This window comes from Microcaecilia unicolor, chromosome 7 (assembly GCF_901765095.1).
Source record: "Microcaecilia unicolor chromosome 7, aMicUni1.1, whole genome shotgun sequence".
In the NCBI taxonomy this organism is placed as follows: domain Eukaryota; kingdom Metazoa; phylum Chordata; class Amphibia; order Gymnophiona; family Siphonopidae; genus Microcaecilia; species Microcaecilia unicolor.
Genome location: NC_044037.1, coordinates 270755999 through 270782613, shown reverse-complemented (window position 1 = coordinate 270782613; position 26615 = coordinate 270755999). Strand labels below are relative to the sequence as shown.

At 43.6% G+C, this 26615-nt stretch overlaps 1 protein-coding gene across 1 annotated transcript in view; it reads right to left on the bottom strand.

The window, feature by feature from the left end:
• Positions 1-3132: 3132 nt before the first annotated feature.
• Positions 3133-26615, bottom strand: part of NCKAP5 (NCK associated protein 5) — an 898061-nt gene continuing 874578 nt past the window's right edge. The window contains exon 19 of the mRNA XM_030209965.1: positions 3133-3708. Coding sequence (XP_030065825.1) covers positions 3427-3708 — 282 coding nt within the window. The 3' untranslated portion in view covers positions 3133-3426. The remainder of the gene's footprint in view (positions 3709-26615) is intronic.

Sequence of the window (26615 nt, the reverse complement as noted above, 5' to 3'; positions counted from 1 at the left end):
AAGGTGGGAAATATTCACCATATGAGAATTGATAATGGTGTGCCGCCAGTTAACGGAGTACCGCCTCTGATGGTCTGAAGATACCATATATGTGTGAATAATTATAACAGTAATCAAATATATAGTAGTGTATAATCTATAGCAATCTGATGACTGAATAGACAATAAAGTAGGCACTGATTCAATACTACAGCAGTAGTTTGGACCAGTGAAATTGGTGCGCACTGGGCCATTTTTTACCGCAGCTGGGAAAAAAGGCTTTTTTTATAGGGGCAGTAAATGGACTTGCACAAAAATTAAAAGTAACGCACAGCTATTTCCTGTCAGAGCCCTTACTACCACCCACTGATTTAGCGTTAAGGGCTCACACACTACATCCATGGCAATCATGCAGCGCACGCCAATGTGACCATGCTGCTAATTACTGCTGGGAATGCCCCTGTGGTAGAAAATAGAAAAATATTTTCTACCGTGGAAACAGCACGCGCCAACTTAAAAATGACCGCCGGATGCCCACGCTACCCTGGCAGTAGTGTGGATTTGGCACGCACTACCCGTGCATTAGACCTACCACAGCTTGCTCAAAGGGCCCCTAAAAGTCCAGTGTTAACCGCTTGGTGCGGGAAGGGTCAAGTATTCAGCAGAGTAAGAGTAGAGAGAGGGTGTGGGTAGTACATTTCAGTCAGTGTGTTGGCGGTAACCCCTCGATTCTATATAGTGTGACTTAAGTAACTGAATTAGCTGACATGCCAATCAACATGATAATTGACAGTTAACCAGCAATTATTGACACTAATTGGCATTAAATAGAATTTACACGCACAACCGTCAGCATATTCTGTGACATGATAAATTCTAAGTCACTTAGTTGAAATCGGGGCGTGGCCATTGGCATGGAATGGCTGGGTCATGGGCATTTCTAAAATCTATGTGCATTGTTATAGAATACCCCTGGTCCGCTACTAATTTGGCATAACTGCCCGTGAGTACATTTAGTCGCGTGGACAAGTGCTCGGGTGTACTCTATAAAAAGCTTAGAAATTTAGGCATATTTTATAAAATTTAGGTATACTTTATAGAATACGCCTAGGCGTATTTTTTCAGCGCAGTTTTTTTAGGCATGATACATAGAATCTAGTCCTGTCAAATGTGCGGTTAATGCAAATTCACCTAATGCCACCTCAATATGTGATGCTTATAGCACCCAAAAGTAAGGCGCATTAGGGTACTTGTCTGTGCGGAAACTGCAGGGGGAATGCTGGACACATCCTCAACAGTTGCCACAGAGCCGTTGCAATTTAAGTGCTTTGCTTTTCCTTGTTAAATCAAATTGAAATCCTTGATGTTCTTTAGTAAACATGCCCCACAGTGAGTTAATGTGCATTAGTGGCACACTGTCAAGCCACTGTGGAGTCCTTTAAACTTCAGCAAAAAGTGGCCCTTGTGCATCTTTACACGAGTCTTTTCCACATGCTAAGGCCATGTTTACCACAGCTATAAAATGGATGATTTTCTACTTTTTCCATTAATGGCCATGTGCTAATGCCAGGGCCGGCCCAAGGCAAGATGCCGCCTGAGGCGGAGCTAAAATGCCGCCCCCCCCGGGCCGAGATGCTTGTCATGTTCCAAACCCTGTCAGTGGCAGCGATTCCCATAAGGTGCCCTGCCACCGGCACCCGCCTCTTCCTTTTCCTGCGGCTGCCTGAGCCTCTGATGAAACAGGAAGTTACATCAGAGAGGCAGCCGCAGTAAAGGGAAGAGGTGGGTGCCGGCAGCAGCAGGGCAGCGTATGGGAATCGCTGTCGCTGTCAGGTTTGGAACATCCCCGTGACGAGGTAAAATGCCATGAAGGGGGAGATGCCGCTCCCTGAGATGCCACTCCTGAAGAGTGCCGCCTGAGGCCCCTGCTTCAGGTGGCTTAATGGTCATGCCGCTCCTGCCTAATGCTGCCATTAGTGTGCGGCCATTTTTAAAAATTACCAGGTGAGAACTTTCTGCCACCCATTTTGTAAGTGCTAAGAGCTCATGCAATATTTCTGCACTAACCTGTTAACATGTGGTAATATAGATGCCCTGACTAGATAGCGCAGGAATGCCCAATCTCCACTCCCTTGACATGCCCCCTCAAAAACTATCTTTAAGTATGCACTTAGCATGCATATATTTGACAGTTACCACAGGACACCTGAGCGCATCCCATGGTACATCATTTTAAACTACATTAGGTACAATTTACCGCCTAACACAGCTTAGTACAAAGGCCCTTATGACAACTGGTTATGTGCTAACAGTGCATGTTAATTCTCATGTTGAGGGCCCCTTTTACAAAGTGGAGGTAAGCCCACCGCAGGCTTACCCCATCCCAATCTGGAGCTACCACTGGCCCAACACGAGAACCGGCAGTATTTCCACCCCCCAGCGCATGCAATTTCCAGCGCTAGAGGAAATATTTTATAATTATTTCCACAGGGGGTTACCCAGCGGTAATTGGGCAGTGCTGCGTGCTACCCCGTTACCAACAGGCTAGCACAGAAGCCCTTACTGCCACCATGTGGCCATGCTTCCCCTTGCATGGCCACACGGTAAGCTTTCCAGGTGCCCTTGGCCTGGATTGGCCGCTGTCGTGGACAGGATGCTGGGCTCGATGGACCCTTGGTCTTTTCCCAGTGTGGCATTACTTATGTACTTATGTACGGTAAGTGCAATTTTAGTGCATGATCATTTCTTTTTTTGGCCATTTTCCCTGCTGCGGTAAAAAGGGCTGCCAAAGCCACGCAGTGTCCCTTTTACCACAGCTTGGTAAAAGGACCTCTGAGTGCGTAAACACACTTTAGTAAAAGGCCACCTATGTTTGGCCATTAGATGTCACCACTGAGCAATGGTTAAGACTCCATCTCCTTCGGGAGCTAGGAACAGCCTCTGCAATCAGCCCAAGTAAAAAAAAAAACCCAAGTCTTAAGCTGGCAAAGGGTGTGTTTTTTGCCCCCCATAACTGCGAAAATAGCTCGCAAACTTTTTACACTTCTTTTGCCCTATTTTTGCCTGATTCTTAAGTCTGCCCTTACATTTATCATCAGAAGGTAATAAATTAATTGTGGAAAGCATGGCACCATTTCATATTTATTGCTGGGATTTTACATTTCGTTCTGCTACAAATATAAATTGTTTTTCTGCAAAAAAAAATGTTACAGCTTCTGTACAATATTTATAAAAGTGCAAAATTAAGACTCTTTAAATATATATTTCTGTCCTTGTTTTTAAATGCTTAGCTCCATGTATGTCAACAAAGTCGGTCCTCCCTTATTGACGTGCTAAGTCTACAAACAATGTCCCAAACAATGTAGGCGCTGCAGTGTGAGCATGGCACCTTTTTCTTTTTTTTCCATCCTTTGAAATGATCTGTTGACAGCACATGGCAAAACGTCTTCAGACGTCGTTAGAGACTTGACTGGCACAGGATGAGAAGCTATCATACAAAGAGTCGCTGAAGGATTCCAAATTATCTACACCAGGTCTATTGGAACAATTTGAAGGAGATTCTTCGGTCCTTCCGTTTTCTCCTTTTTCCTCCTCAGCCATGCTCAGTCCATTTTTCCCCTTCTCTAACAAAATCACACTGTTCCTGTTGAATTGATTTAGAGACTCCAGGGAAATTTCAGCAAAGCTACTCTCCGAGTCTTCTTTTGTTTCGCCGACTTGTTTCATTTTCTAAATATAAAGAGAGACAGAAATAAAATTAAAGGAATCTTTTTTTATGTTACAATAAAAATAATCCCACCGAACTGTTCCATCATAAGGCGAGGAAAGAAAGGAAAAAGACGTGATATTCACAGTGGAAAACCAATGTGCCGAAGCGTAGAGGTTGGCATTTCATTTGTAGAGTCAGAAGCGGAAATGGTATGGCCCTCAGGTGACCTGTCTTCACAACCCAATATCAACAACAGGAAACAGTCAACTGACATTCTCAATGCCCTTCTGGGGAGGAAAAAGTTTTGATTGTATCAGAGAAGGGGTGTCAAACTGCAATTCCAAAGGGTCACACGTCAGTCAGGTTTTCAGACAATCCATAAGGAATATGCATGAGATATAGTTATGTACACTGTCTTCACTATCGACCTAATTCTATATATGGTGCTAAAATTGCAGGGGCCTTTTATAAAGGCACATTAGGCATTATGCTTGTGCAGCATATGCCAAAATGAGACTGCCACCAGGCTACCGCACCCCCCGGTGGTAATTTCAGATTTGGCATGCGTCCATTTCGCCTGGATGATTTATTTATTTCCTCCCATGCGTGCCGTTTCCGGTGGTAACTGGCACTCAGTGCGCACCAACTAGTCACTGAGCATGTAGCGTGTGAGTCCTTATCGCTGGATCAATGGGTGGCGTTAAGCAGTGACGATCCTAGGTCGGCCGCCACCTGGGGCGGATCGCCGATATGCACCCCCCCCCCGGTGCAATGACACCCCTCAGCGCATCAACCCCTCCCCCAGTTCACGCCGCTGTCGGCTCCGCTGGCTCCCTGCTCCCTCTGCTCCAGAACAGGAAGTAACCTGTTCCGGGGCAGAGGGAGCAGGTAACCTGCGGAGCCGACAGGCGTGCGGCCGCTCTCTGCACCCCTCCAGCGGCATGCACCTGGGGCGGACCACCCCCACCGCCCCGCCCTTGGTACACCGCTGGTGTTAAGGGCTCATGCCGGCTTTAGGCACGTGCTAGTTTCAGTTTTTCCTCATGCCCTTTTCCCGTCCCATTAAAAACAAGCCCTTGTTTTGCAGACGCGATAAAAACTGGCTTGGCGTGCACCCAATACATGTGCATATAGTACCACAGGCCACATTTTGCTGCGGCTTAGTAAAAAGACCCCTGCATGTGCAATTTTGGACACATGCCCAATTTGTGTGCGCAATTTAATTGCCAAATAAGCCAATTAGTGATGATATTTGGGCACTAATAATCAATTATTTGCACTGATTTAAATTTACACATGCATCTTTAGGTGCCGGGATCCATTTGCTATTTTTAATGCGTGGCTCGGAAAAGGGGGTATGGCCATGGGGGCGGTGTGGGTGGATCAAGGGCATTCCTGTGATTTGCGTCCAATGTGACAGAATAAAGGAGATCTGCACTTAATTTAGGTACCAAGGATTTACACCAGGTTTCAGTTGGTGTAAATCATCGCACCCAAAATCGGGCAACGATGCCTACGCCAAATTCTGTTCTGTAAATGGTGCCCAACTCTGAGCGCCGTTTATAGAATAGTGCTTACTGCAAAATTTTGTCGGCACCATATATAGAATTTTGGCCTATATATAAATCTATCTTATGAATATTCATTTCTGTAAACGATTAAGTAACTACTTATTTATAACTTCGATTACTTTTTTTATTTGTTTGTATCACAATGCAAATAAAATCCACTTTTACATTATTTATATCGTTCCCATGCGTTCCAGCCATACGTATTCATACATTCCATTCACCATTCACTCTCTCTTCTCTGTTTCCTCCACCACACCCTTGGAGACTGTGCGATACACTGATTCTTTATGACTTAGGGGCCCTTTTACTAAGCCATGTTGGGTGCTAATGTGCACCTAATGCAGCAAAAATGGCCTAAAGTGGGGCATCTGAAAAAGTTCTGCGTTAGTTTGGCCATCTGAGCATACAGTAATTAATTCTAAAAAAACTTCTTTTTTGAAGGAGTCATGCCAGGGCGGAGAATGGGTAGTGAGACGGAGTGGAGGCTTTAACCAGCTGGTGCACCCACATTACTGCATGCTAACTGGTTGACGTGGACTTAACACAGGAGGCGGTAAGGGCTCCTGCATTATTATTATTATTATTATTATTATTTTAATAGTCATGTGCTAATGGTAACATTAGAACACAGCCATAGACGAAAATAAAATAGAAAAAAAAGGCTATTTTTATGGCTGTGCTAGAAATGGACTTAGAGCACAGGAAAGACCCATATAAGGGAGAGCTAAGCCCATTTGCTGGTGTAATTTCGTAAAAGGGCCCTTTGGTTAACTGTAATTTCTGAAGAAAATATGTAGCTCATGTGTGTGTCCAGTCACAGGACTACATTCAAAACTACGCTCAACCAAATTCAGGTAAAATAGGTAATACAGAAGGATGACCCTTTGCATTAGTACTGCAAGACTACCAGTAGGCATCACTAACATCATTTTGACAGATGAGCTCTTGTCTCATACCATAGAGACGTAGAAACATGTTGGCAGATAAGGGCCAAATGGTCTATCCAATCTGCCCATCCTCTGTAACCACTAACTCCTCCTTTTCCTAAGGGATCCCACGTGCCTGTCCCATGCTTTTTAAAACTCTGACACGGTCTTTGTTTCCACAACCTCCACCGGGGAGGCCATTCCACTCGTCCACCATCCTTTCTGTGAATGAGTATTTTCTTAGATTCTTCCAAAGTCTATTTCCTCTTAACTTCATCCTATGTCCTCTCAGGGAACCCCAAGTTCCAGAAAGAATGTTGCAGGGTGGGGGAGGGTCTATTGGGGGATCAGAAGGGTGTACTTGTGTCTATGGGGGATTGGAAGATGAGACAATTGTGCCAGGGAGAATCATAAGAGAGGTACTTGTGTCTGAGGGGAGTAGAAAGGGGAAACTTTAGGCAGTGGCTGCACTACTGGACTGCCAGTAGCATGATTACTCTTAATGCCATGGCATTACGCATTATGTAAAGCCATGCTATGGACAGTCGTGACAGCTAGTGCTTGGCATCAAACTAGGTGCTAGCTGTCATACCCAGCCACACCTCTGCTTTACCTCTTGTGAGAAGGAAGAGGCTGTCCTACCCTGGTTAGGCCCCTAGAGGGTGCTGTTCCCCTAAAATGTCCAGGGAGAAGGACTGGGTGAGTCACTAAAGGGAGCCAGTAAGGGATGTATAGCAGGAGGTCGCTAGGACCGAGGAGAGTCCTGGGGATAGAAACAGGTGCAGCAGGTTATGGGCTGGGTCCTGTTTGGCCATTAACCACTTAATACCCCACTGGAGTGTGAGGGAGAAGGAGAACTAGCAGCTGCAGAGGAGGGCTGGTAGCTGAAGCAGAAGGATCCCAATGAGAAGTACTGGCTGTGCCCTAAAGACTGTGGGTCTAGAATAAGAACTGTGTGTTCAAAGAGGTACTGTGTGTCCAAGATGAAAAGACTGTGTGTCTAGAACAGTGAAGAGGGACTGTGTGTCCAGAACAGTGAAGAGGGACTGTGTGTCCAAGATGAAAAGACTGTGTGTCTAGAACTGTGTGTTCCCAAGAAGGAAGCTGGCTGGGGTAAGAAGGCCCTAGAGTATCAAGTATAAGAACTGTGTGTTCAAGATGAAAAGACTGTGTGTCTAGAGCTGTGTGCTACAAGGAGGGACTGTGTGTCCAGGACTGAGTTAGTACTGAGCCCAAATGCCTGTGTGAGAGGGCTCAGGGGGAAGAAACCTGTTGGTTATTGAGCTGTGCAAGAAGAAATGTTTAAGCTGGAAGATTGCACTGAGTAGGAAGAAATGGTTAAGCTGGAAGAACTGTTTAAGCTTGTAAAAGTGTCTTAAGCTGGAAGAAGTGTGCCCCAGGGGCTGGAATAAAGATGTGTATGAAAAATCCTGTTGATAAGACCTGACTATGTTTGCCTTTTTGAGAACCAGGTCACCCCGAGTAGAAAGGGGTAGGATACTAATTTGCATACAATCTGCATACTGAGAACCAGCTCACCCTGAGTGAAAGAGGGACCTGGGATCCTGAGGTGGGAGCTTCATCTTTACAATAGTTTCATCATTTTCATACTCTATCACATGCACAAGCTGTCCCCTATCTAAAGTAGTTACTAAGCATGTTTTGTTTTGTTTTTTTACTGTACTGACAGGTTTTAACACATGATTACCATTAGCATTGATCTGTGAAGTAAAACCCCTGCCAGATGCTTGGCATAGCTTAGCAAAAGGGCCCCTTTGTATCTTGAGAAAACCAAACCACTCCCTTCTTAGGCCCTGCCCCCGGCTGTAGTACCGTGAGACTACCGCTAGGGGTGATAACCACTATTTTGGATCCTGGCACTGACAAGGCAGAAACAACATGTATAACAGAGTTTTAAGTGCCAACATTCCTCCAGACATACGAACTCAGCTGGTCTGATAGCTGCTGTAAAGCAAATAAAATTGTTTTTTGTGGACATTTGTCTTTTACAGCCACTGGATGGTAGAACCCTGAGGTGAACAGCGACCTTTTTTGCTTATTGTCCAAATGCAACACGGTACGGGAGATCTGAATGGGAAATGAACTACTAGAACTGTAGAGATGCTGACAGTCCTTCTGGTATACATATCTGAATGATTCATAATTACACATTAGTTTGAAAAGATCTAACAGTCTTCAGTGTTTATTTATCTTGAAATGTGAGAAGACAAGCATACGCCTGTTGGCCTTAAACAGCAGACAAAATTTGGTTTCTCCTTTATACTATGTCAATAAAGGATCTGAAATATTCTGAAAATGCATGTCATTAAAATACACCAACAAAGGTGACAAGTAGTGAGGTTAATGGTCTAAACCATTACAATTAAGAGGTGAATTCTGTCAATGCATGGGTAATGAAAGCTGCCTTACAATTTCTAGACTCTGCTAATGTGGGCTCCAAATGTCAGAAACTTGTGAAATAAGCATATATGCAACTCATGGAAATAAATGATCAAATGTCAGCCCGATTAGCATAAGTATCAGTCTGGTTAGACTCTTTCAGAGATGGCTAAATCTCATTTTCAATGGGAAGGAAATTTAGGGGTCCTTTTATTAAGGTGTGCAAACAGATTTAGGGCCCTGTTTACTAAGTTGCGTTAGCATTTTTAGTGTGCACTAATAATTAGCAAGTGCTACATGCTAAGTCACCCATAGGAGCAAAGGGCAACTCTCGCGTTTAGTGCACACTAAAAATGTTAACACACCTTAGTAAACAGGGCCCTTAGTGCGTGCTAAATGATAAGACACTCATAGGAATATAATGAGTACCTCGTCATTCAGAGTGCGCTAAACCAATTAACACACCTTAGTAACAGGACCCTAAGAAAAGAAGACAATACTTGAGCTAAACTCTTAATTGTGTTAGGAAAGTATTGGAAACAGAGGGCATTGCGTTACATTTTTGATGAACTTTAGAAAAATACATATTGATGCAAAGGAAGGTAACAGTACCGTATGCCTCTAGCTCAAGGATTCTCAACCTAAACGTTGGAAAACACCCAGCCAGTTGCGTTTTCACACATAGGGACCCTTTTAATAAGGTGTCTAAAGCTGTTAATGTATGGATTTGCGTGTGCCAACTCTGCCATATCCCCTGCCAATTGTTAGCACAGTGTCATGCCAGTTAGCATGTTCACATTCATGCGTTAACCACATGAAGAGCAGGTCTATATACGGTGAAAAATGTTAGGCGCTACTTCTGTGTAGGGCACCAAAAGGCTCTGTAATGTCAGACCCACTCAAAAACATACCTATACGCCCATTTATAGAATAGCACATAAGTGTTTCTGCATGGGGTAAAATAGCCATGCTGTAGAGCAAAGCAGCATTTGCTTCAGATGAGTACCAGGAGAAACGAATGATAGTTGGACTTTAATAGAGCTAGAAGAAAAAATTGTCTAAAATTGTTTTAAAAAATTAAAGTAAATTAAAGTTTGATTAAGTACAGGAGGTTTTTTTCAGGACTGATGAAGAAGCAGGGTGGGTCACTGTCCAAGTTCTATACCAGATGTGACTTTTCCTCCTTGTATTTGTTACTTAACAAATTAGAAGTTACTTGCTAGTTGGGTATAGTGATATTTTTCGAGGAGCAAGTAAGCCAGTGAAGAGAGTTGTGTTACTCTATTTACATGAATAATTCTGGATATTTGAATTACAGTCAGTGAAAACTTATGGGTTAAAAGACTCTGTTGAATGGTCAACCATACTGTGATTGCTTTTGTTTGTTATTGATAAAGTTATTTTGTAAGGAAGACTGTGTGATCATTTCCAACTGATTCATCGTGATTGTGGTATTAGAAGAGCCACTTCTTTGCCTTGGTCCACTGCAAGTTAACAGTCCCCGAGGAAAGTGTATCCAAAACAGGGCGCTCTTTTGGACAGCAGTTGCATGGTTCAGATAAGTTTTGGGGCTCTAAAATAACTCTAAGTACATGACCTGCTTAGGTAGTTTGACGTGCGGATTCAAACATAGCCTATAATTGTTGTTTATATATACTTGAACACTTCATTAGTTTGGCACATATTGTTATGCACGAGAGAGAGGGCTGTGATGTGGTTGTGTGCTTGCTGTTACTGCACAGTAAACTATGCGTTAGGCACTTAGAGATATAGAAACATAGAAATATGTCGGTAGATAAGGGCCAAGTGGCCCATCCAGTCTGCCCTTCTTGAGTAACCACTAGCTCTTCCTTTTCCTAAAGGATCCCACATGTCTGTCCCACGTGTTCTTAAATCTGACACAGTCCTCCTCTCCATGACCTTCACCAGAAGGCCATTCCATGCATCCACCACCCTTTCCATGAAAGTCTGTTTTCTTAGAGCCATCCTAAGCCTATTTCCTCTTAAATTCATCGTATGCTCCCTCATTCTAGAGTTTTCATTCTGTATATTGACGCCACTGAGGTATTTAAAAGTCTCTATCATATCCGCTCTCTCTTGCTTCTCTTCCAGTGTGTACATGCTGAGGTTCCTAAGCCTGTCCCTATATGTTTTATGACAGAGACCGCTTACAAATTTTGTAGCTGCCCTCTGGATCGACTCCATCCGGTCTCCAGAATTGGACGCAGTACTATAAATGAGGCCTCACCAAAGACTTGTACAAGGGCACTATCACCTCTTTTTACCTGCTGGTCATCCCTAGGGTTACCATATGGCTCCAGAAAAAGGAGGACGGATTGAGCCAGCCGGGTTTTACTTCCATTGCTTTCCATTGAAAGCAATGGGCAATTACTTCGATTGAAAGCAATTACTTCCATTGAAAGCAATGGAAGTAAAACCCGGCTGGCTCAATCCGTCCTCCTTTTTCTGGAGCCATATGGTAACCCTAGTCATCCCTCTCCTTATGCTTCCAAGCGTCCTTCTGGCTATGACCGTCACATTTTCTACATGTTTGGAGACTTAAGGTTTAGAGCCCATTCGCATTCTACTAGAGATAGAACTTTCTTTTTCTTAGCCCCTATGCTATAGAATTTGCGTCCTGCCACCATTCAAATGGAACCCTCCTACAAGAAATTTAAGGTATCTTTGAAAACTCATCTTTTTACCCAGGCTTTTGGTGGCCTGACAATAGCATAGGGTATATGAGACCTGAATGTCTGTTCTGTTTTTTCTCAAATGTTGTCTGCTTTACCACTGTATGCATGCATTTGTCGCTATATGGTAGGCTTATATTTTCTGTCCTATCCTATATAATAATTCTCACCTCCAACGTTCTGTCGCTGCCTGGGACTCTGGCTTCCGCCGTGGTCTGCTAGGTGCTGTAGATCAAGCTGATGTTATGAATCCCACTGATTGGCTGCGCAGGACGTCAGTGACAGCTGTTTCCAAGGCAAGGGGAATCAGCTGTCAGTGCGCCGCTCCCTGCCACTTTGGAGCAAGTGGCAGGGACTTGGCAACACAGACCCCCCCCCCCACCCGACGAACATCAACACCCCTTGTCCCCTCACGCACCTCCCACCGAGTTCCACACTCCGCCCTCCCTCCGATTTCAATCCCCCCCCCCCCCCCCCGCATTATGGCCCCCTGGACCCCCGCATGCACAGAAACTTAAACAGAAGATCATTGAGGAAGCAACGCCACGAAGGCCAGAACACGACTTTGGCTGACGGGGGTTGGGGTCCCCTGTCAGCACAGGTACTCGACGGCCGTGGGGGACGGTTTTCGGCGAGAAGGGGGGTCGACAAGGTCGCGGAAGGGGGGTACAGGGGTCCGTAACGCGGAGGGGGGGGTGTGGAAAACGGAGGCAGGGCAGAGTCTGGAACTCGGTGGGAGGGGCGTGAGGGGGCCTTGAACTGGGTGGGTGGCAGGCCTGGGAGGCTGGGAGGAGACAGAGCGACACAGCGAGGGAGGGTGGGGGATTGCCTTGCTAGCGCCCATTTCCTTGCCTTAAGAAACGGGCCTTTTTTACTAGTTGATTTATATACATTTATTTCAAAAGCTATAGCCTGCACTATCTACTATTCTAGGTGGGTGACAATAAAACATACACGTGAAAGGCAATTCTATAACTGTATGATGTGAATATGCACACTGTTCTATAACGTGCTCTTTTACTAGGGTTGGCGCGCAGTAACATGCTTTTGAAAATGAGCCCATTGCTGGTGACCATTTCTTTGTTTTTATGTGCATAAAGATTTTGAGCTTCAAGCAAGTTTGGACTATCTACTGCTTTGAGTCTGTGCTTTGCATCATTTTGCAATTGTTTGTTACGCTCTGTATTTAGGTCAAACAATTTGCTTGCAGGCTAAGGGACCAGCTGCAGGGGCAGAGAAGTTTCTCTATGAAAGGATCCTGGTCTTCTAATGTTAAGTAAATTGCTTGCTTGATTTTAACATTTTCAAAATGAAGTAGCAAAGTCCTGGAGAGGGTGATTTAATACATGTTTGTCTGTTCAGAGGCACAATAACTGTAAGTTGCACAGATTGGCTTCCAGCTCGGGGCGAAGTTCACCCGTAGCCTGGCAAATACATCCTCTGAAAATGATCTGAACCTGATGAAACTGAGGTAATTTTCAACTGTGTCAAATTGAAAAGCTCTCAGTCCATTCATTGGTACGCTTATTTTCTCATGTTGGATTCATGTTAAATCTAGAACTGGAGTGCATATCTTCTCCTGTAGCACCAGAACTCGGACCCACCTCCCCCCCAAAAAAACTGACCAATAACACAACCATTTGTGTAACAGACTAGCAAACACCCACAGGTGCGATGGAAGAAACAGATGCATAAATCCTGCATATTTATTTATTTATTTCTAACATTTGTATCCCACATTTTCCCACCCATTAGCAGGCTCAATGTGGCTTACAAAATATCGTAAAGGCGAACGCCAAGTCCGATAGGGGTAAACAAATATAGATTGAGTCCATATAAAGATATATGTAATATGGTTTATGGTTTTGGTTTATGTTTTAGTAGATTCAAAATACTGCCTTTTCTGAGGACATAGCAAGGCAGTGCAGAGGCTAAAACACAATAGAAATGAATGCCACTCAATAGATAGGAAAGAAAGAAATCAGAATAACTGGAAGGCTCAATTCAAAAAACAGCAGCAACCATCAGAACAAAACAATCACTCATCAGTAGAGTCAGTCAAAAGAGGAAAGGCATGGATTGTCTTGCCTAGGCGTATATAGTGGAATTGGAAAAGGTGCAGCGAAGGGCGACTAAAATGATAGCGGGGATGGGACGACTTCCTTTTTTTCTACCTTTTGTTGTCTGCTCATTTTATTTTTCAAGTCATGTTGGTCCCAGGCTCTGGTTTCTATATCCTTCTCTTAACTCACTCACCAAGGTCTCATGTCCATTTGATAGTTCTACTCTCTCTCTCCATATCCACTATCCATCTTCTTCCATTTCTGTACCTCTATCTTCCTCCATGTTTAGTATCTCCCTTTCTCTGTGTCTCTCTATTTCTCTGTCCAGCTTCTCCCCTCTCTTCATCCCCAGTACCAATATATCTCTACCCTCTCTGACCCTACCCCATCCAGCTTCTCTCCCTCTCACTCCCTCCCCTTTCCAGCAACTGGTTTGGTTGCTTGATTCCCTGCCTACCCACCCAGCCACCCACCCCGCCCTCCCTTCCTCCCTCACACTGTAGGTTTAGTATTTGTTCCCTTTTCCTTCATCTCCTTGGTCTAGTATCTCTATTTCCCTTCCCTCCCTCCTTGTGCTGTACCAGCGGTTCTCTCCCTTCCCTCCAGTTCTCCCCCCTCTTCCTCCCATGTCCAGCAGCTCTCTCCCTTCCATCCAGATCCCCTCCTCCTCTTCCTCCAGAAGGTCTCTCCCTTCCATCCAGTCTTCTCCTCCTATTTCTCCCAGTCCAGCAGCTTTCTTCCTTCCCTCCAGCCTCCTCTTCGTCTGAAGTCCACCAGATCATTCCCTTCCATCCAGTCCCCTCCTCCTCTTCCTCCCATGTCCAGCATCTCTCTCCCTTCCCTCCAGTCCATTCTTCCTCTTCCTCCCTTGTCCAGCAGCTCTCTCCCTTCTCTCCAGCCCCTTTCTCCTCTCTCTCCCCTAGCCAGAAGCTTCCATCCAGATCCCCTCCTCCTTTTCCAACCACCTCCAGTAACTGTCTCTCTTCCATTCACTCCCCTCCTCCTCTTCCTCCCACATCCAGCAGCTCTCTCCCTTCCCTCCAATCCCCTTCCTCTCACAAGTCTGGCAGCACTATCCCCCCCCCCCCTCAAGTCCAGCACTTCTGCCTTCCTCCAATTCATCCTGCCCCAATCCAACACCCTCGCTGCTTTTTCTCCCGTGGCTCCAGGTCCGGCCATCCGGAAGCATTGCCTGCCTCAAATTCTGCTCCTCCCCGCCGCTGCCTCGGTACCTGCAGCATTGTTTTTTTGGCCCATCGCTGGCAGCACTGCAATTCACACAGGCAGCTCCGCTCCCCTTTGCCGTGCCCTTACGGCCCTCTCTGATGCACTTCTCTTTTACGTAGGGCCAGATGGACGCAGAAGAGGGGAGTGGAGCTGCCTGTGTGAATCGCAGTGCTGCCAGCGATGGGCCAAAAAAAGAATGCTGCAGGGACCGAGGCAGTGGCAGGGAGGAGCAGAATTTGAGGCAGGCAACGCTCCCGGACGGCCAGACCTGGAGCCATGGGAGAAAAGGCAGCGAGGGATGTTGGGTTGGGGCTAGTTAGGGTGGGCCTCGAGCAAAAGTGGCTGGGCCTGGGCCCGTCCAGGCCCGCCTGTGGCTATGCCCCTGAGTACAGCTAGGCTACCGCAGCAGGATGGTGGTACTTCCCGCCCCCAGCGTGCCGTTATATCCGGCGCTACAAAAATATTTTTATTTTTGCACCGCCAGTGTGTACCCAGCAGTAATCGGGCAGTGCCGCTTGCTGCCTGGTTACTGTTGGGTTAGCATGGAAGCCCTTACCGCCACCTTAATGGGTGGCGGTAAGGGCTTCCCTTGAAATGGCAGCGCGGCAAATGCTTCACTTGCTGCACGACCATTTCTTGAAGAAAGACCTACCTTTTACCTGCTGTGGTAAAAGGGAGCCTTGGCAAGCATCAAAAACATGCACCGATGCCAGCACAGGTCCCCTTTTGCCGCAGCTTGGTAAAAGGGGCCCTAAATGATGACGGAAGAGTGTTCCATAGGGAAGGTGCAGTGCAATAAAGGCACATTGATGGGTAGTGTCAAGTCTTGCACAAATGAAATGAATAGAGGACGTTCATTAAGAGCAGGCAATTCACTTGCAGGCATACATGGGATAATTAAGGAAGAGAGGGGAAAATGGGATACCATTATGTAAAACTCTATGAGTGAGAATATTCAAAAGCATGGATTAATGAGATGAAGCCAACATGGATTTAGTGAAGGGAAATCTTGCCGCAACAATCTATTACATTTCTTTGAAGGGGTGAACAAATATGTGGATAAAGGTGAACCTGTTGATATTGTATATCTGGATTTTCAAAAGGCGTTTGACAAAGTACCTCATGAAAGACTCCAGAGGAAATTGGAGAGTCATGGGTAGGAGGTAGTGTTCTATTGTGGAGTAAAAACTGGTTAAAAGATAGAAAACAGAGAGTAGGGTTAAATGGTCAGTATTCTCAATGGAGAAGGGTAGTTAGTGGGGTTCCCCAGGGGTCTGTGCTGGGGCCGCTGCTTTTTAACATATTTATAAATGACCTAGAGATGGGAGTAACTACTGAGGTAATTAAAGTTGCTGACGACACAAAGTTGTTAAATCACAAGAGGATTGTGAAAAATTACAAGAGGACCTTACGAGACTGGGAGACTGGGAAGAAGACGTTTAATGTGAGCAAGTGCAAAGTGATGCATGTGGGAAAGAGGAACCTGAATTGTAGCTATGCAATGCAAGGTTCCACGTTAGGAGTCACCGACCAAGAAAGAGGTCTAGGTGTCGTCGTTGATGATGCGTTGAAACCTTCTGCTTAGTGTGCTGCTGCGGCTAAGAAAGCAAATAGAATGTTAGGTATTATTAGGAAAGGAATGGAAAACAAAAATGAGGATGTTATAATGCCTTTGCATCAATCCATGGTGAAACTGCACCTCGAATATTGCATTCAATTCTGATCACTGCATCTCAAAAAAGATATAGTGGAATTTAGAAAAGGTGCAGAGAAGGGTGACAAAAATGATGTCGGGGATGGGAAGACTTCTCTATGAGGAAAGGCTAAAGCAGTTAGGGCTCTTCAGTTTGGAGAAAAGAAGGCTGAGGGGAGATATGATAGAGGTCTATAAAATAATGAGTGGAGTGGAACGGGTAGACGTGAATCACTTGTTTACTCTTTCCAAAAATACTAGGACTAGGGGGCATGCAATGAAGCTACAAAGTAGTAAATTTAATACAAATTGGAGAAAATGTTTCTTCACTCAACGTGTGTAATTGTCAGAGAATGTGGTAAAGGAGATTAGCTTAGCAGGGTTTAAAAAAGGTCTGCACGGCTTCCTAAAGGAAAAGTCCATAGACCATTATTAAAATGGACTTGGGGAAATCCACTCCTTATTTCTAGAATAAGCAGCATAAAACATATTGTACTGTTTTGGGATCTTGCCAGGTACTTGTGACCTGGATTAGCCACTGTTGGAAACAGGATGCTGGGCTTGATGGACCTTCAGTCTGTCCCAGTATGGCGATACTTGTGTATTTATAACAGTATCTGGAGATTATTCAATTCCTGTTTTCCAAAAACAGGAAAACAATTCCTTGGACAGGTATACACTAGCATGGAAAGATTTGTACAGTGACATCTAGGAAACCACAAGGGTGTCAAATAACAGCTTGACCTCTAGTACATTACTATTCAGCTAAAAAACCTTTTTCCCCTATAAAACATAACCTGAAATAATAAGTGATGCCATGTGGTCCCTTCTATACTCTCAGCAGATTTCATCTGTTTTCTGGACTGAAAGTAAAATCATCTGTAAAATAATGAATCATTGTTTTCTTTTTTTCTACTTGCACAGAAATTTCATGATTATTTTGTGGTGGCGCACAGCAACATTCTGGAAAAAAAAAAAGCCCTATCAGACTCTCAGGAGAAATAATGAGATATTATCAACTTTTTTGCCTTTGAACAAAACAGCACAAAAGGAAAATGTTTGTAAACTTAGCAATATTTTCTTCTTTTTATAACCAGCCTTTTACAGAATACAATAATTTTATACAAATAATCCTTTCTTCCTAGAAACAGGAGGCCTGTACCACCGCAGCTTCCCCAGCATAGCCAAAGGGTAATGAGTTGGACTGCATGAACACTTTAGGTTACTTGCTGTCTGCTCATTCACGTGTGCATGGGGCCAGCAAGCAAAGCAACTGGCTATTATATAACCGATATACTCATATCACCCCTCTCCTCAAATCACTTCATTGGCTTCCGATCAGATATCGCATACAATTCAAGCTCCTCCTCCTTACCTACAAATGCACTCAGTCTGCGGCTCCTCACTACCTCTCCACCCTCATCTCCCCCTATGTTCCCGTCCGTAACCTCCACTCACAGGACAAAGCCCTTCTCTCAGTACCCTTTTCCACTACTGCCAACTCCAGGCTCCGCTCATTCTGCCTTGCCTCACCCTATGCCTGGAACAATCTTCCTTTACCCATACGCCATGCCCCCTCCCTACCCATCTTCAAATCTCTGCTTAAAACTCACCTCTTCAATGCTGCCTTCGGCGCCTAACCGCTTGAGAAATATAGAATGCCCCAATCTATCCACCCTATCAGATTAACTGTTCACTCGTCCTCTAGATTGTACACTTGTCTTTGATTGTTCTCTTGTCTTTTAGATTGTAAGCTCTTTGAGCAGGGACTGTCTTTCTATGTTTAAATTGTACAGCCCTGCGTAACCCTAGTAGCGCTTTAGAAATGTTAGTTAGTAGTAGTAGTAGCTATTATATAGTGCAGATGATTAATTTGCATGACAAAATTTTCTGTGATGTATTTGATGCTGTCTAAAAAATGAAATAAAATGCTATCTACTACTACTACTACTTAGCATTTCTATAGCGCTGCCAGGGTTACGCAGCGCTGTACAAGTTTAAACATGGGGAAGGACAGTCCCTGCTCAAGAGAGCTTACAATCTAAAGGTAAAAACTATGGAGTCAGTGTAGGTATCAGGAATGGGAAGGTGGTTAGGCACCAAAAGCAAGGGAGAAGAGATGGGCCTTGAGTAAGGACTTGAAAATGGGCAGCGAGGGCGCATGGCGTATGGGCTCAGGAAGTCTGTTCCAGGCATAAGGTGATGCGAGGCAGAAGGGGCGGAGTCTGGAGTTAGCGGTGGTGGAGGAGGGTACAGAAAGGAGTGATTTGTCCTGAGAGCGGAGGTTACGGGTGGGAACATATGGGGAGAGGAGGGTAGAGAGGTAATGGGGGGCTGCAGATTGAGTGCACTTGAAGGTCAATATATAGGCAAATTAATGTTGTCACTTCATTTTAGGCTAGATTCAGTAAATAATGGTCAAAAATTGGTGCTCAACTAATGGACACTTAAGATGAGTGCCCACTATACAACAGCATTGAGTGCCGATTTTGGTGACCAAATTGGATACCAGGACTTGCTGAAATGAGGTGCAATTCCCGGCACCCAATTTGGGCACACCTACCTGGTATTCTATAACACCGCATGATGCAAATTATAGGAACCCCGCTGACCCGCCCATGCATCCCCTATGGCCACGCCCCTTTTGAGTTGCATGCTATAGAATTTAGGAGCACATTGTTATAGACTAGCCCGTAACAAAATGTGTACCCAATTCCAAATAAGTGATGGTTATTGCCAATTAGCACCAATTATTGGTACTAATTGGCTCCTTAGCCAATTTAATTGCGTGAACATCTTGGACTGGTGTCTAAACATCAACGCTCACTTCTGGGCGCCACATATAGAATCCGAGGGTTTGCGTCTAACTCTTTACACACAGGACCCAGTGGAGAACAAAAGAAGATGTGTGTTAAGAGGGGACTTAAACACAAATCCTGGCTTTCCACAAAAGTGTCAATAAAGATCTCATCTTTTAAGCCATTCAGCAAAGAACTGCTCTGAGGGATGTTCCATTCCAGGTGACTTGAATCTGATGTCGTGCTTTAAGCCACCTGGGAACAGTGATCGAGAGTTCTTTTCTGGTGCTCTGGAAAACAACAGCGTTGGCTCACATCCCATGCTATGATGGGATATTAACCTAAAATCTAATTAATCTGTGGATGAATTATGGTTCCAGAAATATACTGTATTATAATCAATTTTAAGTGAGTTCATAACCAAGGGTAAGATAGAGGGAAACCTGCACAACTAACAGGGAGTTGATAAATTCTGTTTACTATGACAGATGATTTTAAGAAGAATAATTTCACAATCTATCAAAGATTTGTCAGCTTGAAAATCATGCTCATAAATGTATGCAGTAAATTAATTTTCAAATTTACATATTTATTAATTTTTTTATTGAAAACAGCAGGAAGCATGGCCTATTTGAATAATAAAATAACCTGTTATATGCTGGATATAAATCAAATTCTATTAAAGGGATTTTATTTTTACGCAATAATAATATACATCACTATATGGGCTATTTAGATAAATTATATGACACTAATTAGTACTCTAATCAGTGCATGCAAAATTATTTTTCATGGAAACTGCCTATCTATACCTTTAATTTCTAGGTTTAGATTCTCTTACATGTGACAAACATTTAAACTCAGAGTGCTCAATAAATCCATTTCTGTGCTTCTTACAACCAATACATGTTTAACTCCCTTAAAGTTCTACTGCAGATGTACAATCGCAAGCCACTGGCATGCTCCCCGTCATAAAACTGTCATGTTCTTCACCTTTAATGCATGGTTAACATTTAGATTTTTAAACATTTCTTGCAGTTAGTTTATATCTATTTAATTCCATCATTCCCACACCCAGAGTGTTTTATGCATTTTAATAAAATGCATTGCCATCCTCCATCTATATTCTGCTTAACGGTGCATTCAGTTTTACAGACAAAAGATGCTTGCGGAGCCCAGTTCATATATATATGTCATGTATGTCTGGATATACACCTGCACACATTAATCAGGCTGCATTTAATTTAATTTTGCATTTTCCCAATCCTAAAGGCATGTATAAAAAGATACTAAAAATAACATTCACATACTTGGCAGTTAAATGAGTGGAACAGCTTACCACAGGACGTTAAGACTCAAGTTGATCGTGCAATCTGTCGAAAATGTTTGAAAACTCATCTATTTCAGCAATTTGTAAGATGCTAGTTATTAGCTACCTTGCAAGCCATAATGTTATTGTGTTGTGTGTTTTTGATGTTTTATATATCCCAGTAACGACTGATTTTCTTAAGTGTGCTCTGCACAGAACTGACCATCGATAATCGCTGAATATAAGAAATTAGTCAACCCTTGATTTAAAGGACTGGAAAGGAGGTGCCTGTTAAATTGAATTTTGTCTGTCAAATTGAAATGTCTATAAAATATTAAATTTTCTACATTCTGAAGTGCAATGCAATAAGTTTTCATATTAAAAACCACAAATATAGCTATAGCTATATGCGAAAACATTACATATCATGCATTAAGAAATATATATTATATTATTTACATATAAATAAATCTTAGCTGTTTGGAACTCTGCTGCTTCTGAATTCTGAAATCTCAGCCATTACAATACACACATAGCTGCCAGCAATTGGTTCGCTAAATCCAAAATCCGTTTACACTGAGGCTTGATTATATATTGTATTGTATTGCACTTATTTAAAGAGCTCCTGAAAGAACTGCATAGACCTCTTTATTCACTAGGAAAAACACTGAATTACTTAAAGGCTGTGTTGCCTTAATACGGCTTCTAGAAGTTACAACAACATCTATTAATGATCAGCTGATGAATGGAGCAATCCTGCGCAGAAGCCGGCGCTGGGCACTAAGCTGTCAGGATGTGTTTCAGTGATAAATGGAAGGGAGTTCAGGCCAGAAGGATTCTGATAGTGCCACTAACACTTACATCAGTCTCTGCAGTTTTCGTGAAAGGTTATTAAAAGACGTTTAAATCATACAGCTGTATCCTACACCCTCTCCGTATCATCTTCATCATGGATTGGTAGAAAGCCCAGTTGAATTCCGTCTCAGTTCCTTGTGTATTCGATGATGTGTTTCTGCTTCATGCAGATCTTGAGACAACACCAAAAGGCTTTGTTTAGAGTTAAAAAGGCTTCAGAAATATGAAGATGACAAGTGACTTAGTTGTTTATGTGCTTTGGGCAAGGACACACTTCACAACTGCTTTAATGAGCTGTAATCAGGTCAAACCCTCAATTTCATTTCCTAACAAGCGTCAATTCATTTGCCATGGCATGTTAAACCATGGCCTGGTCTGCACGGATAGGCATGACAAATCTCTTTTCTGAAATATGGAAGACGAAACACCTCAAATGCACTCATTCAAGGTAAACACAGGGCAGGATTAAGGCCTAGGCAAGTGAGGCATGTGTCTAGGGCCCCAAATATTTAGAAAGGGGCCCTCTCAGATGTGCCAATTCAATACTTGCCTTAGTAAGCCAGGTGCCAGAAAAAGAAGAGTGAATTGATTAGGGGACCAGAGCCACCATTGCCTGCACAGGTCTGCATTGTCCTCCAGCCAGCAGGAGGAGACAGTGAGCAGTACTTAGCTGCTGTTTCCTCCTCTGCTCATGTTCCTCTGCAGTCAGAATCATGTAGGCCTCCATTTGTGACCGTTTTGGCAGTTTTAAATGTATTAATATTACAATGGAGAGTTCAGTGAGCTTGTTTGCCTAGAGCTACAAGAAGGTTAACCATGACCTAAGTAAGCCTTCAAATATCATCAAAGACCCTATTTTACAAATCTCATAAATGTTTTAGCCTTGCATCTTTTCTTCATATAGCTCACAAAACATGTTATAAGGAAGTGCATACATTAGCATGCATTCAGTTCATTTGGGGCCTTATTGGGTTCCTTAAATATTTTAGTGCATGCAAACTTGATTGTATATATGTGCTCTTATGAATTAATATGCACTCAATCTCCAGGATTCTATATATCGTGTCTAGTGTTCAGCGTCAAAATCCAAGTGTATTGTATAACAATGCACATAACCTAAATGGCTTAACAAGTTAATCAGCGTTGATAACAGCACTTAACAAGCAATAATGAGCAGAAGTTGGCAATAATTGGAATTTACATGCACAACTCGCTAGGTGTATTCTGTAATGCAGAGTGCCTAAATTTTAATGCACACAACCAAAAGGGGCATGGTTATGGGAGGGGAAATGGGTGTTACATGGGCCTTCCCATGCTGTATAGAGAGAGGTGTGACCAGCAGAAGAAAAGAGGTGTTGATGCCCCTGTACAAGTCATTGGTGAGGCCCCACCTGGAGTATTGTGTTCAGTTTTGGAGGCCGTATCTTGCTAAGGATGTAAAAAGAATTGAAGCGGTGCAAAGAAAAGCTACGAGGATGGTATGGGATTTGCGTTACAAGACGTATGAGGAGAGACTTGCGGACCTGAACATGTATACCCTGGAGGAAAAGAGGAACAGGGGTGATATGATACAGACATTCAAATATTTGAAAGGTATTAATCCGCAAACGAACCTTTTCCGGAGATGGGAAGGCGGTAGAACGAGAGGGCATGAAATGAGATTGAAGGGGGGCAGACTCAAGAAGAATGTCAGGAAGTATTTTTTCACGGAGAGGGTGGTGGTTGCTTGGAATGCCCTCCCGCGGGAGGTGGTGGAGATGAAAACGGTAACGGAATTCAAACATGCGTGGGATAAACATAAAGGAATCCTGTGCAGAAGGAAGGGATCCTCAGGAGCTTAGCCTAAAATGGGTGGCAGAGCTGGTGGTTGGGAGGCGGGACTAGTGCTGGGCAGACTTATATGGTCTGTGCCGGGGCTGGTGGTTGGGTGGCGGGGATAGTGCTGGGCAGACTTATACGGTCTGTGCCAGAGCCGGTGGTGGGAGGCAGGGATAGTGCTGGGCAGACTTATACGGTCTGTGCCAGAGCTGGTGGTTGGGAGGCGGGGTTGGTGGTTGGGAGGCGGGGATAGGGCTGGCCAGACTTATACAGTCTGTGCACTGAAGTGGACAGTACAAATAAAAAAGTAGCACATATGAATTTATCTTCTTGGGCAGACTGGATGGACCGTGCAGGTCTTTTTCTGCCGTCATCTACTATGTTCCAAAATTTACGCGCACTGTTACAGAATACAGCCCTCTGTGTCTAAATCTTAGTGCCGGTATTTATACCAAGTAAAACATGGCCTAAATGGGTGTGACCAAATTTGGTCATGTGGAGAGGCATTCGGTTTATGCGATATACTGCGTGAAAATTTAAGCCCATTCTATAAAATTTAGGTGTACTTTAGAATACACCTAGGCGTACTAGAGAATACACCCAAGCATATTTTTTACCCTGCTGATTTTTCAGGCACCATATGTCGAATCTGGCCCAATATGCATACATTAAAAGAAATGACTAAAACAAAAATAATTTTAAAAAACCTAACATTTAGGATAAACATTGATAAAACTCCTACAACAAACTAAAATGTTTTGCTGTGCACATCCCTAATACTTGAGATAGTGAATTCCTAACAGAATTCCTAGCAGAATAATTGCATTAATCAATTAATTGCAGGGGGTTGTAGACCTTAATATATGTGCTGCCTACAAAAGTGAGTCTTATAATAAAGACAAGCTTTATTATTCTTTTAAGACAGGCTTTCCAGAAACTGGAGCTTATTGAGTCAGCCCTAGGACCTCTAGAATGTCTCTTCTTTGATTAATTGCCAAAGATCAGTTGTTCACATTCTTACCAGAATGCGATGATGTTATAAAGAGAGACCACAAACCATTCTCACTGTTCAGAGAACAGCAGCACTGTACAGAAATTAAGAAAATTGGAAAGCCTTCTTCGTTAATAAGTTAGACCTATGCTGAAATCTATGCATTAAAGTATACGCTTGTCACGTGAGCCTATGCACTAAAACTTAACAGACACACACAGCCTGTGCACTTGAAATAATGTGCTATGTATAGAGTTCTAGGTGCTTAATTTAGACGTGCTATTTGGGTTTTAGATGTGCATAAACCAGCATTTACAGATTTACATTGCATAGTTTCCATTATCGCCAAAAATCAGAAACGACCAAGTCTAGGGACGATCATCTCTAGGGACGACCTAAATGTCAAGATTTGGGCATCTCCAACCGTATTATCGAAACAAAAGATGGATGCCCATCTTGTTTCGATAATACGAGTTTCCCCCGCCTCTTCGCTGGGACATTTTGCGAGGATGTCCTCAGCAAAACTTGGGCGTCCCTTTCGATTATGCCCCTCCACATGACCTATTAAAATGTTTTATTACATATTGTGTTGACATTGTAAGTCATATACTATATCATACGTACGGCGTCGGAAACAACTGATTATGCCAGGAACTGCATTGAATGAAGGCGCTACTCCGGCGCCGAAGAACTAGATTCTCGGCTGGCGGGGCCAGCAAACAACAGGGTATTTGAAGCGGCGGGGCGGGCGGCGACGGCAGGCGAGGGTTGGTGGCGGGAGGGGTGTTCAAAGGGATTGTTGTGAGGGGGCCAGGGCCAAATCTACGGGGGCCCAGGCCCCCTCAGGTCCCACGTAGCTAACCCACAGCTGTGACCTGAATTGGCCACTGTTGGAAGGAGGATACTGGGCTAGATGGACCATTGGTTTGACTCAGTATAGTAATTCTTATGTTCTTACTTAAACATTAGTGATAATTTACGGCAATATCTTTCCCCTGTGATATTGAATATAATTGACCTTTCAAAAGAAGGTGATGCCCTCTTTCACTTTTTTCATTTCATTTATTCGATTTATTTACTGCTTTTCTGTACATTTCTAAGCGGATTACAGCACTGCATTCACGATATCTCATAAAACAAATAACATTTTAAAATATCACATACATATATTCCAGATGGAAACATATAAACCCCCAAAATACAAATACTCAACTACAAATCTTAAAACTATCTTATTCCACAATGCCCTAGATTTCAAATACTAGACTATGCCAATGCTTTAAATTTCATTCTAAACACCAACCCTCTGATATTTAGCCAGCGGTGGGGAGCGCTTTTGCTGTCCGCTGCCAGCGTTAAACCCAGTTATTCAATGTCAGGCTATTTCTGGTAAGCAATTTGACTCAATGGGATAAGGCAGATTTGTTCAAGAAACTTTTTCAGGTTTTCTAGTTATTTTGCATTCAAAACAGAATGTTTTGAATGCAAAATAACTAGAAAACCTAAAAAAAAGTTTCTTGAACAAATCTGCCTGATCCCCTTGAATCAAATTGCTTTTCTTGCTACAATTTGGGACTGGTGTTTATACCAGGGGCGTAGCCAGACACCCAATTTTGGGTGGGCCTGGGCCCAGGATGTGTGGGCAGAATAACTTTGGAGTGATTTGGTCTCTCTCTCTCTCGCCTGCATGCCATTTGGTCTCTCAAACATCCTCCCTCCGTCACATGCAGCAACTAATACACACTGCTCATGTTGGCCCCACAGCCTTCCCTCTGATGCAACTTCCTGTTTCCACATAGGTGGGAATACATCAGAGGGAAGGCTGTGGGGCTGGTGCGAATAGTATGTATCAGCCGCTGCTCGCTGCAGGCGAAGATCTGCTATTTACAAGGTATGCAGGAGGGACAGTTGTTGGGAGTTTTTGGCTGGTAAGGCTTAGGGATCCCTGCCAGCCACATCATAGGTGTGCTGCTACTGGGTGGGCCTGGGCCCATCCAGGCCCACCCTTGGCTACGCCACTGGTTTATACTCTGAAAATTAGCCATTGCCTGGTCATTGTACTGAAGGCTATTTCTGGTGACAGGTATTGAATATTCTGTTTCATTTTTGACCATGGCAACTTAACCGGTTAAAATGATATTGAGATCTAACCGGTCAAGTACTTAGCGGTTAAAAATAGGCATGCTATTTATGTGGCCTATTTTAACTGCTAAACATAGCTGATTTGGCGTCAAATATCCATGTCTATGTCATGCAATATTTATTTTCTAAATTTATATCCCAAATAGATCAGCTACTTCCCACCGAATATCCATGGTTAGCCGCTAAAACACTATTTAACAGGCCAGGAGCCGTTCCTGGCCTGTTAAATAGTTTTGAATACCAGGCCCCAAATAATTTGCCTCCATTTGAATCTCCACTGGCAACAAATCCCAATTCTGCAGTCCTATTACCTGGAACACTTGCTTTCTCATTGTGGTTTTGTATGGGTTACCTTTGTGTGTATTTCACATATACAGAGTTTGAGAGGTCACAAAAGGCAAACATAACAGCTGAAAAAGGGAGAGAATGATCCCATGACCT